This window comes from Mandrillus leucophaeus, unplaced genomic scaffold (assembly GCF_000951045.1).
Source record: "Mandrillus leucophaeus isolate KB7577 unplaced genomic scaffold, Mleu.le_1.0 Scaffold182, whole genome shotgun sequence".
In the NCBI taxonomy this organism is placed as follows: Eukaryota; Metazoa; Chordata; class Mammalia; order Primates; family Cercopithecidae; genus Mandrillus; species Mandrillus leucophaeus.
The window spans coordinates 18,803-35,340 of NW_012101832.1; the positions used below are offsets into that span (position 1 = coordinate 18,803).

The window sequence follows — 16,538 nt, forward strand, 5'->3', positions numbered from 1 at the left end:
CACAGTAGTAATGAAAATTATGAATAGCTATAAATAAATCTAAACAACTTTATAAAGATTAGTAAATCTATAATGTACCTTTATTTTTAAAAAGTATAGAATAGTATCCAAGGATAGTCTTTTCAACAAACAGGGCTGAGACAAGTAGATATCCACATGTAAAAATCTCAACCCTTACCTCACACTACTCACAAAAGTTAAGCTAGAATGGATCCTGTAACACCTAAAACTAACTTTTACAAGAAAATCTTCATGACCTTGGTTAAGCAAGGAGTTCTTAGATACAACAGTGAAAGCACAATCCATAAAAGAAAAAAACAGACTGGACTTCACTGAAATTTAAAAGTGTCTGTGCTCTAAAAGACACTATTACGAAAATGAAGGCCAGGTGTGGTGGCTCACACCTGTAATCCCAGCACTTTGGGAGGCCGAGGCAGGCAGATCACCTGAGGTCAGTTCTCAACCAGCCTGGTCAACTTGGCAAAACCCCATCTCTACTAAAAATACAAAACTTAGCCAGGCGTGGTGGCACACGCCTGTAGTCCCAGCTACCCGGGAGGCTGAGGCAGAAGAATCGCTTGAACACGGGAGGCAGAGGTTGCAGTGAGCAGAGATCATGCCACTGCACTCCAGTCTGGGCAACAGAGCAAGACTCCATCTCAAAAAAAAAAAAAAAAAGGAAAAAAAAAAAAAAAAAAAGGAAAAAAAAAAAAAAAAAAAGGAAAGAAAATGAAAAGACAAGGCACAGTTACGGAGAAAGTATGTGCAAATCACATACCTGATAAAAGAGTTGTATTCAGACTACATCAAGTCAATTCAGTAAGATAAATATTCCGATTAAAAGAATAAGCAAGGCTGGGCATGGTGGCTCACGCCTGTAATCTCAACATTTTAGAAGGCTGAAGCAAGAACACTGCCTGAGCCCAAAGAGTTCAAGACCAGCACGGGCAACATAGCAAGATCTCATCTCTACAAAAAATAAAATAGCTGAACATGGTGGCTTCCGCCTAAGGTATGAGCTACTCAGGAGGCTGAGGCAGGAGGGCTGTTTAAGCCCAGGCTGCAGTGAGCTATGACAGCACCACTGCACTCTAGCCAGGGTGACACAGCAAGACCTCGTCTATTAAAAAAAAAAGGCAAGGCCGGGCGTGGTGGCTCACAGCTGTAATCCTAGCACTTTGGGAGGCCGAGACAGGTGGATCACTTGAGGTCAGGAGTTCCAGACCAACTTGGCCAACATGGCGAAACACCATCTCTACTGAAAATACAAAAATTAGCTGGGCGTGGTGGCAGGCGCCTATAATCCCAGCTACTCTGGAGGCTGAGGCAGGAGAATCACTTGAACCCAGGGGGTGGAGGTTCCAGTGAGCTGAGATTGCTCCACTTCACTCCAGCCTAGATGAAAGAGTGAAAACTCCATCTCAAAAAAAAAAAAAAGCAAAAAAATTTAAACTTAAACTTAAATATGGAAATACTTGTTACATATTTAATAGTGAATAATTTTAAGACTGGGCGCAGTGGCTCACGCCTGTAATCCCAACACTTTGGCAGGCTGAGGCAAGTGGATCACCTGAGGTCAGGAGTTTGAGACCAACCTGGCCAACATAATGAAACCCCATCTCTACTAAAAATACAAAAATTAGCAGGGAGTGGTGGTACACACCTGTAATCCAAACTACTCAGGAAGCTGAGGTAGGAGAATCGCTTGAACCTGGGAGGTGGAGGTCACAGTGAGCCAAAAGATCGCGCCACTGCACTCCAGCCTGGGTGACAGAGTTAGACTCCATCTCAATTAAAAAAAAAAAAAATTGAGCAATTTTAATGACAACCTATTCTGCTACAGAATTAAATTTCCTTCACTTGCTAGGACAGAAATATCTAAAACCTGGCCAAAGCTACATGCTCAATGTATCACCACTGGAATTTCCATACTAAGCACCACACTTAGATACATTACAGGTTCCAAATTTTGGATTTCCTGCATCATACGTGCAGTAACAATAACACTAAGATCTCTGTGACAGCCTACAACACCCTAGATACCAGGCACCAGAAACATCAAGTTGAATGAGGTGGCCCTTGCCCTCCAAAAGCTCAGAGTCTGTGACGGGAGATACACACCACACATGTACACACACACATGCACACACGCACGCGCACATGCGCGCACGCACACACACACACACATACACACACACACCAGAAAGATGGGCCCACTGGCAGCATACATGAGACACCACACAGGAGCCCAGAGAAGGACGCAGTTAACCCTGAAGGCCAAGGGCCAGGAGGTTTGGCAGTTAAAGCTTCTCAAACAACACTGTCTTCGCTAGAACCTGAAGGATGAGAGTGAGTAGGAGACTGCCAAGCCAACAGGAAGAGGGGGACATGGGTTCTTAACAGAAATTAGCCAGTGCAAAAGTACAATCACAGGGAGAGTGGGGGTACTAGGGGAACCAAAAGATACTCCACCTGGCTGGAGCACAAAGTACAACGAGGCACGGAGAAGAGGCAGGAGGGACACAAGTGTGTTTGGGGAACCAGGAGAGGCAAGGAATGGCAAATCAGAGCCGATGGCGATGGGTTCTTCTGGAACAGCCCACTATCTCTAATTAGAAAGTAACACAAGCCTCATGAAACTCATCAAGAGGCTTTAGAACAATTAAAAGCAAAAAACAACTTAATAGAGATGGGAATTTCTACTCACTTGTTCAGGCTCAACATGGCAGAACATTGATATTTTCTCCTTCACTGATGTGTCAAGTGGATTTGAGCACCTGCATACGACCTAGCAGTAGAGAACAAGATGGCTTAGACAGAAGGAAAAGATGACAAAAGTAGGGGTTTTCCCTGATTGAAATTAAAACAGACTTCACATCGTTAAGATGAACGAAAATGTTAATCTCAGCACCAGGCACATAATCCATAAAAATATTATGACCCGTTTCAAAGCTAAAATCCCTAAACACCAAACTGGAGAAATATAAGAGAATGGCAGTGCAAATGAATACATTAATGAACTACAAGAGCTCTGGGGTTTTCCTCCATTAGTGTTCCCAGGTAGGAGTAAAAATGAGAATAAAAGGACTGAGAGGAAAAATAAGGTCTGGGGAGTACAAGACCTAACACGTGCCAAGCAGGAACATGTGGCAAACTAGAGCCCGGTTCAAAGCACTAATCCTATTTTCCCCATCATCAATTACCAAAAGCAAGCCAAAAACACAACGGTCTTGTCTGTCATGAAAGAGTGACCTTAACTACACGTGAAAGATTACACTGAAACCAGTTATCAGGAAATCTTACCAGATCTGGGGAAAGCCCAAGCCCTCGAAGTTCCCGAACACTATTCTGGGTGGGTTTAGTCTTCTGTTCCCCTGTTGAACTTGGCTATTTTACAAAAGGATAAAAAAAAAAAAAAGTTAGTTTCTCTCTGATAAGGAATTTTCAAGTATGACTTTTCCTTGAACCCCTTTTAAAAAGGAAATAGATCATTTGGTCACTTACATAATTTAGCTTTTATGTTTGTCAAAGTTACATGTGCATGCATTTTAGAGTCAAATGGTTCTACCGAGCTTGTAAGCAGTATCGGCCCTCACCCACTCTCCCCTTTCCAATCCCTAGAAACCACCGCTCTTCAACTCTTAACTGATCTTGCTGGTGTGCCACTTCTTCACATTTACTTGGAGCCATTTTCTATTGATTTCCCTGTTAAATGAGGATCCTGCCCCCATTAGACACTTTCCTGTGCCTGCAGCCCTCTTTCGGGTTTACATCCTTTTGAACTATTTAAATACTGTTCCCAAACCACGTGCCACACTTTTCCTTTCTGGACTAAATTATCTTTATTCTCCTCTCACACTTAACAGATAGACGTTACATACGGACTTGTAGGATGGAAATCATTTTCTGTTGGACTTTTTTTAAAAATAGACACAGGGTCTTGTCACATTGCCCAGGCTGGTCTCAAACTCACAGGCTCAAGCAATCCTCCCACCTCTGCCTCCCAAACTGCTGAGATAACAGGTGGGAGCCACCATGCCCAGACTCCGCTAGAATTTTTAATGAAATCGCATCACTGTCTTTTAGCTTCCAGTATTGTTGCTGAGGGGTCCAATGGCACAATGATTCTTGATTTTTCTCTTTAGAGCCTTTTAGAACTTCTGCCCCATTAGTCTGAACCTTCACAATAATATGCCTTGGTGTGGGTCATCTGTCATCCAATATGCTAGGCACCAAGGGGGCCCCCTTTCAACCCAGAAACTGATGTCTAGAAATTTCCTTGAATTGTTCAGATAAGGGGTCAGAAATTTTTTTCTGTAAAGGGCCTGATGATAAATATTTTAGGTTTTGTGGGCCACACAGTCTCTGCCACAAGTATTCAACTCTACTGTTCCAGTGCAAAAGCAGCCACAGACAGCACATAAACAAATGGACGCAGCTATATTTCCATAAACTTGATTTCCATAAAGCGGGGGTAGGTTCCTGTGGCCCATAGGCCATCGTTTGCTGACCCCTGGGGTTCAGATTATACTTCCGTTTCTCTGTTCTTATTTTTTGGAACTCCTATTATTTGGAAGTTAGAACTTCTGAGCCGGTCCTCTAATTTTTCTTACCTTTTCTCCTATTTTCTATCTCTTAGTCTTTTTGCTGTACTTCCTTAGGTATCTCCTCAACTTACTTTCTCTTAACTTTTTCATTTCTGCTACCCAATTTTTAATTTCCAAGGATTCTTTTATGTTCTCTCAATGTTTCTTTCTTACAGCATCCAGTTCTTATCTAATGGATATACCTTATCTCCTTTTAATTTTCTAAGAATAGTAATGACTGGTCATTTTTGGGTTTTTTGGTTTTTTTTAAAGTTTCCTCTGCTTGTAGAGCCTCAGTTCCCTGTAAGTTGCTTTCTGTTGCTTGGTCTCTTACCTATCAGATGCTTTCTCCAAGTGTATGGAGGCCTGCTCCAATGCTACCTGTAAGTTCTGTGTGAGTGGGTAGGCTTGTCTTGGTGAAAATCTGGCTGGCTTACTTCACGGGGAGCCCCCAGAGCCAGTGTCTTTTATCCTGGGCTATCCATACCCCAGAGGACAATCTTACAATCTCCCACGTGGAATAGCCAAGCCTGAACATGTCAATTCTGGGAACCGAGTGGTGGAAGAAGGCAAGGAGTGTCAACAGCGTAACATTACACACAACCCCATGTTTGCAGTCCAGTGTTACCGCCCTCAACTGTCCCTAGTGTCTGCTCATCCCGGAACCCTCTCCAGAGAACAAGCCTCCAGTCTTCTGCCAAGGTGGGAGGAGGTTAATGCCCAACTGTGCACTTTAGGAAAAAGATGTCAGGGTCTGAGTCTTCTGAAGCAATAGTTACATAAGGTCCACCCTCATCCCGCTCCTGAGCTTTGGGTTCTGCAGGGCAAACAGGGCAGCTTCTCTGCTTTCACTGCTGCAGGCGTAAGATCTGGCACTCAAGGTCAGCTTAGTCGGTTTCTATGCATCCATCTGCCTTCCAGCTTCCTAATTTTTGTTACTATTGACTCCTCTCCACAAGATTTGCTTTAAAAACAGCCTCTTTACTCTAGTTCCACCATACTGTAAAGACAAATGCACACGGCCAATCTACATCTGCAAATGCAACTGCCCTGATTTTTCAAATGTTTTCTATTTGATCTTTTCAAAAAAGTATGATTATAACAAATTTAAACTTACAAAGTTCTTTATTCTCTGCTTCCTGCACCTCAAGTGAAAACTACTACACAATAAGTAAAAACCATTCCAGTTTACCTTTCCTCCCTCCTCTCCATCTCTCCCAGAGTAAAACTTTCAATGTCTTACTTACCTGGGGAACTAGACTGACGTGGATGTTACAAAAGTTCTCTCTTTTGACCTTGAATTGGAACTGACGGAAGGCCTCAATAAAAGGCATGCTTTCTATGTCCCCCACGGTTCCACCAAGCTAGAAGAACAAAGTTGTTTCAGAGGTTAGGCACTAAACCCTTCTCTGGCAGTTTAGTTTTCTAACAACTGTCTGTCTTCCTGATTCAGTGATGCATAATTATGTAACGTGGACTCTCTAACCCTGTATAATGTTAGTTAACAAGAATTAGACATCTCTTTGTACTAAAAGGTTACTCTTTTGGACAGGCTCATCGTTCCCAAAGGTTATTGTGGAACTTTCCACATCATTTCAAGAAAAAGGTCAGCTGAGAGAGGTGTCAGGAATGTTATCTGTATCGCAGTGACAAAGCAAAAAAAAAAAAAAAACCTAAATCTTATCTCCTTAGTTAACCATAAATAATTTTTATACTGAAAAGCATCAGTTGGCTGGGCACAGTGGCTCACATCTGTAATCCTAGCACTTTGGGAGGCCAAGGCAGGCAGATGGCTTGAGCTCAAAAGCCATTGGCAAAATGGTGAAACCATGCCTCTCCCAAAAAAGTACAAAAACTAGCCGGGGATGGTGGTGCACACTGTAGTTCCAGCAACTCGGGAGGCTAAGGTAGGAGAACTACGTGAGCCCAGGAGGTCAAGGTTGCAGTGAGCCATGACTGCTCCACTGGACTCCAGCCTGGGTGACAGTGAGACCCTGTCTCAAAAAAAAAAAAAAAAAAAAGCATTAGTTATAAACAAACTGCTGGAACTTCTGAGTCTCCTGTTATCTGAGGAACACTGAGATCTAACAGCTAGGATCAGCACAGCAGGAGTACAGATACTGAAACCAAATGAAGCTCATTTGGAGATGAATGCTCTTGCCAGAAGAAAGCAAAAGATCTGCTGACTTGCTCAAGAGACAGATGAAAATGTGTCACACTACTCATGGGAATAGTCAGTACTAAGTAAATCTATAAATGCTAAAAAAAAAAAAAAAAGAAAAAAAAAAGAAAAAAGAAAAAAAAAAGGAGCACTCTTTGGGCAAAGTACGGTTTTCCTTTGCATGGCCATTCCACATGACTGTTACTATGCCCTTACCTGCCACATTGCAACATACTGCACCAACACAGATAGGAAGGCCAAGGGCTCCACTGGGAAATGTCTTATCAGTTGTTGATGGCTGACTAAGGAGATGAGTACACTTGTTCACATGTGCAAGAATCATACAAACCTCAATAACACACACTTGAGGTTCCAGGCCATCTTCATCTACAGGTATTAGCGCCTGTCTCATCACCCACTCCTGGATTGCATCTGTGATATGAGGGACAACTGGGAAAGAGAAAACAAACAGGGAACTTACGCTTGTCCATCTACATTGATCGAGACAGATGCACTGACTGTGAAAACAAACTGCGGCACTCTCTGCCTGGAGACAGTAGCAATAGGGTCATAAAAATACTTTTGAGGCCCCCTTTAACTGGCCTCAACAAATCTCTGAGCTCACACTTCCTGCAGCCAGATGTCCAAGTTGTTGCTGGAAGCCCTGCAACAGAGCAAGGCTGAGAGTAGTGTCCTGAGCCACACGGGCGCATATGCCCCTGTGCAGAGTCAGTCACACATCAGTATGGCCAACCCTATTGCTCACAGATGAAGGTGGGCACACTACACTTCAGTGCATTTCCAGGAACAAGAGACTTCTGGGACCCTGTTCTATATGTTTCCAGTTTACCAAAGGGTAAACAATCTACTGCAGTGAGCCAGCACAGCACAGCAGAGTCGTTAGGAGCACAGCACCCGGGGTCAGAATGTCTGGATTCAAACCTCAGTCCCATGACTCGTTAGTTGTGGATCTTTGGGTCAATTATAGAACTATTTTAAGCTTGTTTTAACCATTTTAAGCTTAACAACATGTTAAGTTGTGGAAATTTTGTGAGACAGCACCTGTAAAATGCTCGGTAGAGCACCTGCCATGTCAGTGCTCAAAGAATGCCAGCAATTGCTCAACACTTCAAAAATCATAGTTGCTGGGCACAGACTGCAAGTTCCTAAAAGGTGAAGATTACTGTTTAACTCCAGGTCACTCCAGTTACAGCAATGCCTCATGCACAAGGATATTCATTTGCCTCACGCAGGAGAATATGCATTATCTACTCCACACATGGTGTCAAAGTGATCTTTTAAAATTCAAGTCAGAATTCATCACTCCCACGCTTCAACTTTTCGGTGGCTTCCCACTTCTCTGAGTACACTCCGAGCTTCTTCCTGCAGCCGAGACTGGGTAGAACCTGGCTGTGGCTACCACCCCCGCTCTCTGACCATCCCCCTCGGTCACTTTGCCTCAGCCATGCCGGCCTCCCCTCCATTCCTGGACCAACCAAGCCTTCGTAGCCCTGCGCCTCCACACTTCTCATTCCACTCTCCCTGTGACTGGCCTCTCAGCTCAAATGGCCTCTCTTGGGAGGCTCCCCAACCACCTGCCCAAAGTGGCTTTTCCCAGTCATTCTTTCTGTCCTCACCCCACTTGGTTTCTTCACTGCTTCTGACAGACGTCTCGTTTTGTTGTATGTTTGTTGTTTGCCTCCCCCACAGGTAACCTCCGTGTGGGCAATGACCTCTCTGGTCTTGCTCATCACATGCATTACCAGCACCAGTGAGCGTCTGACTGCAGTGAGCATTCAATGCAAATTTGATGGATGATGAATAAATAAACAGCAAACTGTATAATCAAAACCATTCTAATTCCCGATTCCTTTCTATGTGTCAGGAAGTCAGGGAACACTTCATTGACTTTTACTTCCTTTAATCCTCCTAACAACCCAGAGAGGTAGGTGGTGTTATTGTCTCCATTTTACAGAAAACGAATCCACATTTCGAAGAGGTTAATTTGCCCATGTTCACAAAGCTACTGAGAGGGGAAGCTAAGATCCAAATATGACCCAATTAGCCCAGAATCTCGCCAGGGCAGCCCCAGACCAGAGCCAGCTGTCAGTGTGACCCTCAGCTTTCAGGCCAGTAAAGTCTAAAGCCAAAAGCAGATTTGCTCTCATAACTCAGATTAAAGCCACTTTTCAGCAACCCCTCCAAATTTGGGCCACTGTCATTATACTAGATCAGTAGTTTTCCATCCCCACCTTTTTAAAGCAGCAAAACATTTTCCTTAAATGAATGCTTGTACAAAACCCCGAAACAGCAAATAGATGTAAGCGAAGCTGTGCCAGTGAAAGCTTGGGAGGACCCAGAAACCCACTTCTCAGGCTCCTCCTAGGCCATATGGCATTGATGAACGGCCTGGAAACCAGTATACACAATGGATGCTCATTTCCTTCTCACTTCTATACATAGTAAGTCCCAAATGCACACATACATGCCATCTGGCTTAATGCCCTAATCGAGTTGCCTTTACCACTTTCACACTCATTACTGTGTAAAAACAACAGTTCTCTGGACTCATATCATGCTGCCTTGGCAGGACTGACAAGCTTCAATGAAGAAGTGGTTCTTCAAATTCTTTTTTTTAGCAAACAACAATATAATTCTGATTTTTCAACTGAAGGCATATTTCAGTAACAATACCTTGTGAGTTTCATGCTGAAATCACATACGATGTAAACTTTTGTACTCAAAAGGGAATTATACATCTGTGTAGAGGTGGGAGGGGGGAAGAAATCAAACTGGTTAAGACTTTTAAGCTTTAAAGGTAAATCCAGTATTACCTTGGACAGTTTTCCCCAAGTAATCTCCTTTCCGTTCCTTGTTAATGACATACTGGTATATCTTTCCAGTGGTCAGATTATTGTCCTTGGTGAGGCGGATGTCAAGGAAACGCTCATAGTTACCCAGGTCAAGGTCTACTTCCCCCCCATCATCCAGCACAAAAACCTCACCTGCAGTGAACAGAGAAACCATTTAGGTTAAGTGAAAAATACCTATACCGTGGCACAACTGCAATTCTGAAATAAAACACTCATAACAACGTGTGCAATTACATGATAGGAAGCACAGAAATTCACTTCTAGAAAACTAAACATGACACACAAAAAGAAAAATTACCAGATATTCTCTAAAAGGTAACTTCATACTTCTAGTCTGTCAACAAACTCATTCTTAAGAAGAGTTATAAAATGGCAAGGGATGGGAGGGAATGACGGACTGTGCGTATACAGGACCCTACAGTAGTATATAGCATCTGCTGCCTAGGGAAAAAAGAGCCTTCAGAAAAGTCTCCTAATTAAGCATAATATGGTTTAAAGTGTGATAAAAATATTTGATTCAAAGCCTGGATATATGCATATTAAGTTTGTGCTGATTACAAAAATCAGCTTTTGAGCTCTGCTTTTGTTCTAAACAAATTTGTGAAACTGCACACATTTCCCCCATTCCTTTGTTGCACATTCATTCCATGAAACTTCACTCTAGAAATTTTGCCCAGAATGATTCATTCCTACCACTACAATAGGAGACAAGCTCAAACACAGGAAAGGAAAAAAATGTCTCATTTTCTCCCTCAGAGAGATAACTCATCCTCTGCTCAAGAATTCTGTATTAAATATCACTCAAGTGTACGGATCTTTTCCTGCTGCTATTTGTTACATGAGGATTTCTGCACTAGTGACACTTAATGCTTGTAGATTTTCACCTCAATGCTAGAGAGTAGGAGTATGAATGCAGAATTTTAAAACAAGAGGTATGTTTTAACATCTCTCCCAGTTTTAAGCAATTAATCTTTGAAGTAACAGCCACAGTCGCATGTCACACAGTTGATAGGTTCTCAATAACAACAAAGAAGTAAAATACAATCGGGCATGGTGGCTCACACGTGTAACACCCAGCACTTTGGGATTACAGTGGGAGGACCCAAGACCAGCCTGGGCAACATAGTGGAACCCTACCTCTACAAAACATTTAGAAATTAGCCAGGCCTGGTGATTTACACCTGTAGTCCCAGCTACTCAGGAGGCTGAGGTGAGAGGATCGCTTGAGCTAAGGAGGTTGAAGCTACAGCGAGCCATGATCACACCACTACACTCCAGCCTGAGGGACAGAATGGGATCCTGTCTCCAAAAAAAAAAAAAAAAAAAAAAGAATTCTTCCTGTCTAGGTGAAAAAAGTATCATTCTGCTATATTAAGGGACCTGTTAGAAGGCAGAAAATAAAAGTTATGCAAACTGCACATAATTCCCAAGTGCTGACATGTTCTTCCACATGCATTATGAATAAATCCACTGTGCTTACCATGCTCATAAGGAGAGAATGTTCCTGCATCAATGTTAATGTAGGGGTCAATTTTGATTGAAGTTACATGTAAACCACATGACTTGAGTATTGTGCCCACACTGCTGGCAATGATTCCTTTTCCAATTCCTGATATAACACCACCAGTAACCAGAATATACTTCATTTTACTCTTTGACCTGGAAAAGAGAAAAATTACAGATGAAATAAATATATCTCAACAAACCAAACTCATCTGGGTTCAAATACTGGCTCTGCCAATTATTAGCTATGAACCATCTTGCAGCCTTAGTTTCTCTGTCACAGGACTTCAAAAGGTTGTCTTCAGGTTTAAATAGGATCGTAACAAACATTTCTTGGATCACTGAATGGCTTTAGTCAAATATGTATAGAAAAACAACTGCTACTCTAATAACATAGTTTTTTGTTTAAAGCTTTGACAACTAATAACCTTCAGAGTCAACCTAATAAAACCAGCTCTAAGCTGGTTGATATAACACTACAACCCACATGTCTGCTGACATCCCTGCCAGACACTGAGATACCAGGCAGGTGCCTCATTGTTTTCCCTACATGGGAAAAAAATTCAAACTTGGATAAGCACTCCAGTTCTCCAGGAAATAAATAATGTCTTTGGCTAAACTACAATGTATCATCAAGAAAACAAAGCTCCTCTAGGTTATAAAAGATAGACTAAAAGGAAAGAACATCAACACTGAAAAGTGGTTGCAGTTAAACCAAAATTCCTATAATTAAAAGGAGTTCCCTGGCTGGGCACGGTGGCTCATGCCTGTAATCCCAGCACTCTGGGAGGCAGAGGCAGGAGGATCACTTGAGGTCAGGAGTTTGAGACCAGCCTGGCCAATATGGGGAAACCCCATCTCTACCAAAAATACAAAAATTAGCCGGCTGTGATGGCGCACGCCTGTAGTCCCAGCTACTCAGGAGGCTGAGGCAGGAGAATCGCTTGAACCCAGGAGGCAGAGGTTGCAGTGAGCTGGAATCACGCCACTGCACTCCAGTGTGCACGACAGAATAAGACTACCTCAAAAAAAAAAGTAGTTCTCTTCTATAATTTAACAATAACTTGATCCTTGTCAGAAATCTCTCCCAGGCATGCAATGAAGAGAGACTGTAAATACTGGGGGAGAGGGACATCAGATAAGAAACCAGTCTGAAGCACATGATGGGCGGAGGACTCAAAGAGAGGGGAGATGAGATTAAATCCCAAGAGTGTGCCACAGTGGCAGGGAAAGGAGAGATAAAAGAAGATGTAAGGGCAGCAGAGTCAAGACGCAGGTGAAAACAGCATTGACAAGAGGTGAGGAGACTGTGACAGGCTCATCACGGAGGATTTATCACTGGTCCCCAGCTTCAGAGGTCCAGAATCGTCCATTTGGTCAGCAAACCCAAATGCGACCAAAATGAAAAACACAATAGGAAAGTAGCAGAAAATGCTTACTTTGGCATGGTCAGGACATTTTCCTCCTCAGGAACGTTCCATGTGAAGCAAAATTATGATAAAAATAAACTAAGGAACAAGAAGAGTAGGGAGTTGTGCTTGAAGCATTCCCCCTCCCCACCCCCTCCCCAGAGCAGGAAAGCACACACTTGGCAGGGAAGGAAGAATGCTCAGAAGTCTTCCCGGCTCCAAAGGCTCTTTCCAGCCTCTGCGGCAGCATTTCCAAAAGCATGCTCCCTGCTTTCCACAAAATGCATATGGGATTCTCAAAAAGGGTTTTATGGATATACATCAGAGAAATACTGATTAAACCAAGTCATTTAACGCAAGAATCCTGGGAGTGTTTAGTAAGTAAACTCGCACTATCATCACTGCTATACAGGATGCGGTGTCTCCAAGCTTATCTGACCCTAAGTCTCTCACTTTACAGTTCCTTATTGACACATGAAAATCAGATTTAGGTACATTTGACATATGTTCTAACCAGACATATCTCTTACTGAGACTATACCCTGGTCTCCCTAAGTTTTGGATGATCCCAGAAATTCCTCTGCCACCCTGAGTGAGTTACTTCTACAAAAGATTCATCTTATCCAATTACATTTGATTTGTCCCAATTTTACTCTAAGAGGGTAACATCTCTCTTTACGTTCTTTAGATTCTCTCTCTAGATTCTTGCAGTCTCAGTGCCTGGCAATAAATATGCCAACGTACACAAAGACCAGGCGGGAGGCTCATTCATTCATCCTTATGGGGTACTGACTTACATGACAGCTACTGTGCTTGGGGACCATAAACATTAATCAGATTTGGGCCCATATCTCAACTTTCTGGCAGTCCAGTTGGAGAGATGAAACATTAACAAATAAATGAGTAATTCAGTGATGGTGGAAGCAGACAGAAAACATGTTTAGACTATAAAGGGGGACGAAGAGAGCAGAAGCTTTCAGTACCATGGCATCAGAGGAAGGTAAGAGAAGTCCTGGGGGTAGTGGGCGGATCCAGGCGGCTTCTGTTTTGTAGATATGACTTGCAATGGGCCTTGAAGGACTGACTGCAAGACTCAGAGCACAGGAAAGGGAACAGGGTGAACAGGCAGGTGCGGGGCAGCTACAGAGAACAGAGGTAAGGCCAAGAAGCAGAAGACGGGGAGGGAGGGATATACGGTGGAAGACAAACTGGAAAGGCAGGCAAGGGCCAGATCATGTAAACTGGAAAGGCAGGCAAGGGCCAGATCATGTAAAAACTGGCATGCCCAATCTGAACTTAATTCTGAAGGTGACGGAAGGTGCAAGAAGGTTTTCCGGCACAGAAGTAACGTAAATCAAGACACATCCGAAAATTCAACAAAGATTGAGGGGGGAAAATGCTTTTTCTTTCAATGTTATGAGATGAAGTGCCAGCCCCCATCACTCATGTGCAGACCTCAGTCATGTCACTTGAGCCGCCTGCAACGCGGGTTCTCACCTCAAGAAATGGGGGTGAGAATCTCCACGCCGCCCGCGTCACAGGGCCGCTGAGGATTCGAAACTGCAACGAGTGTGGACGGAAGGGCGCTACGCAAACGTTGTGAGCTCTATACACCGCCAGCGCCCCGACTCCCGGCCGTCGGGAAGGGAGGAAGCCGTGGGGCCCAAAGGCCAGCCGCGGGGCCCAGAGCCGGAGAGCTTAGTACCATGGCATCAGAGGAAGGTAAGAGAAGTCCTGGGGGTAGTGGGGGGATCCAGGCGGCTTCTGTTTTGTAGATATGACTTGCAATGGGCCTTGAAGGACTGACTGCAAGACTCAGAGCACAGGAAAGGGAACACGGTGAACAGGCAGGTGCGGGGCAGCTACAGAGAACAGAGGTAAGGCCAAGAAGCAGAAGACGGGGAGGGAGGGATATACGGTGGAAGACAAACTGGAAAGGCAGGCAAGGGCCAGATCATGTAAAAACTGGCATGCCCAATCTGAACTTAATTCTGAAGGTGACGGAAGGTGCAAGAAGGTTTTCCGGCACAGAAGTAACGTAAATCAAGACACATCCGAAAATTCAACAAAGATTGAGGGGGGAAAATGCTTTTTCTTTCAATGTTATGAGATGAAGTGCCAGCCCCCATCACTCATGTGCAGACCTCAGTCATGTCACTTGAGCTGCCTGCAACGCGGGTTCTCACCTCAAGAAATGGGGGTGAGAATCTCCACGCCGCCCGCGTCACAGGGCCGCTGAGGATTCGAAACTGCAACGAGTGTGGACGGAAGGGCGCTACGCAAACGTTGTGAGCTCTATACACCGCCAGCGCCCCGACTCCCGGCCGTCGGGAAGGGAGGAAGCCGTGGGGCCCAAAGGCCAGCCGCGGGGCCCAGAGCCGGAGAGCTTGCAGGCCCCCTCGTCCTACGGCGCGGAGCCGCCCCGCCTAGCCCCAGGCGGCTGAGCCCGAGGCCCGAGGCCCGCACCGCCTGAATGGATGGGCGGCTGCCGGGCTTCCTCGCAAACGATGAGCAAGGACGGGGTTGGGGGGGCGCTCCACGCCCCTACGGCCTAATCCGTCCGACGAGCCCGACAGAGCTGATTCGGCGCGGCCCAGCGCGGCGGCTCAAGCACCGCAACCTCTGAAGCCACCCCGCGCCCCGCGCCCCGCTCGGCCCCTCTCCCCAGCACCGCCCGGCCACGAGGCCCGCGCGCGGGAGCCAGCAGCTCGCCGGCCGGGGCGCCCGCCCCACTCCCGTTAGGCACACAGCCCATTGGGCAGGACGCCGAGTCACCTCGCCCCTGATTGGTAGGAGCGACGTCCGTCACCCCGGCGGCGGGGCTATTCGGCGCCGGGCTCAGCTCGCGCCGCTGACTCCTGCGCGGGAGAACAGTTTCCCCCTGGGATCCCTGGAGTCGGCCTACCTGCGGCCGGCTTCAGATCCTCCCGTCAGCGACAGAGTCGGGCCGGCGACGCGCGCGGAGCCCCGGACAGCCAGTGAACAACCCCGACCGCATGCGCCCGGCAGTCTTTCACGGAGGCGGGCTATAGGCTGTGCGCACGCAGAAGGTGGAGGGCGGGGCGGGCCTCGAGGGCGCGGGGCGGGGCGGGGCCCGGCGTGCGCAGGCGCGGGGCCGCCGGACCTCCTGGCCGCCTCGGCTGAGCTGAGTCGCCGGCGGTTCGAGGCCGGGCGAGTGGCGGCGTGTCTGCCCCTCTGCTTCCGTCCCAGCCTGTGGCCCAAGCTTCCTCTCTTGAAGGGGAGAAGGCTGTTTGGGGACTCACACCTGGCCTATTAGTCGCCTGGCCTCGCGTCCTCCCACAGCGTTCTCCTGGAGTTCTGGGCGTCGCCTTCCATCCAATAGTTTTTCACTGTGGGCTCCTGGAGGTGACGCGCCAGCGCATCTCTGCCTCCGGGCGAGGGACAGCGGCAGCGCCACCCCTGGCCTCCAAGACGGAAGTGCGGAGAGCCGCGCGGCGCTGGCTCCTCGTCGGCCTCCCTCCTCCCCACAGCTGCCCCGAAGGCGGCTGCTTTGGATGGACTAGGATCCCGAAAACTACGATTTCATCTAGCTATCGCTCCCTAAGCACCGACTGTGCCACGCACTGTGCCGGGCACCGAGGGACCCTCTCTTCGGACTAACGATGTAGGGAGGCACACTGAGCAGCTCATTACACTTCATGGTTGTCATGGGTGCTTGCTGCAGAGATGGCTGGTGCTGGGGCAGTGAGTGCCCAGCTCGGGACTGACCAAGTCCGGTGGGGGTTGGGAATTTAGGCGGGAAGCCCCCTCCTGAAAAAGTGACTTTGAAGCAGAGACCTAAGTAGACTGGCAAAGATGAGAAAGGGAGAGGCGGGGATAAGAAAGTGAGGCATGCTTGAGCCCAAAAGTTCGAGACCAGCTTGGGTAACATAGCGAGACCCCGTTTCGTATAAAAATAATAATAATAGGCGGGGCGCGGTGGCTCACACCTGTAATCCCAGCATTTTGGGAGGCGTAGGCGGGTGGATCACAAGGTCAGGAGTTC

At 46.2% G+C, this 16,538-nt stretch overlaps 1 protein-coding gene across 2 annotated transcripts in view; it reads right to left on the reverse strand.

The window, feature by feature from the left end:
- LOC105537932 (CTP synthase 1) overlaps positions 1–15,972 on the reverse strand; it is a 33,582-nt gene extending 17,610 nt beyond the window's left edge. The window contains exons 1-7 of one of the 2 annotated variants that reach the window (XM_011977622.1): positions 15,438–15,972; positions 11,101–11,279; positions 9,582–9,752; positions 7,097–7,197; positions 5,834–5,950; positions 3,304–3,387; positions 2,708–2,788 (exon numbers count right to left, since the gene is read on the reverse strand). In XM_011977622.1, coding sequence (XP_011833012.1) covers positions 2,708–2,788; positions 3,304–3,387; positions 5,834–5,950; positions 7,097–7,197; positions 9,582–9,752; positions 11,101–11,266 — 720 coding nt within the window. In that variant the 5' untranslated portion in view covers positions 11,267–11,279; positions 15,438–15,972. Of the gene's footprint in view, positions 1–2,707; positions 2,789–3,303; positions 3,388–5,833; positions 5,951–7,096; positions 7,198–9,581; positions 9,753–11,100; positions 11,280–12,562; positions 12,699–15,437 lie in introns of those variants that run through there. The other variant, XM_011977621.1, reaches the window with a different exon arrangement.
- Positions 15,973–16,538: the final 566 nt, after the last annotated feature.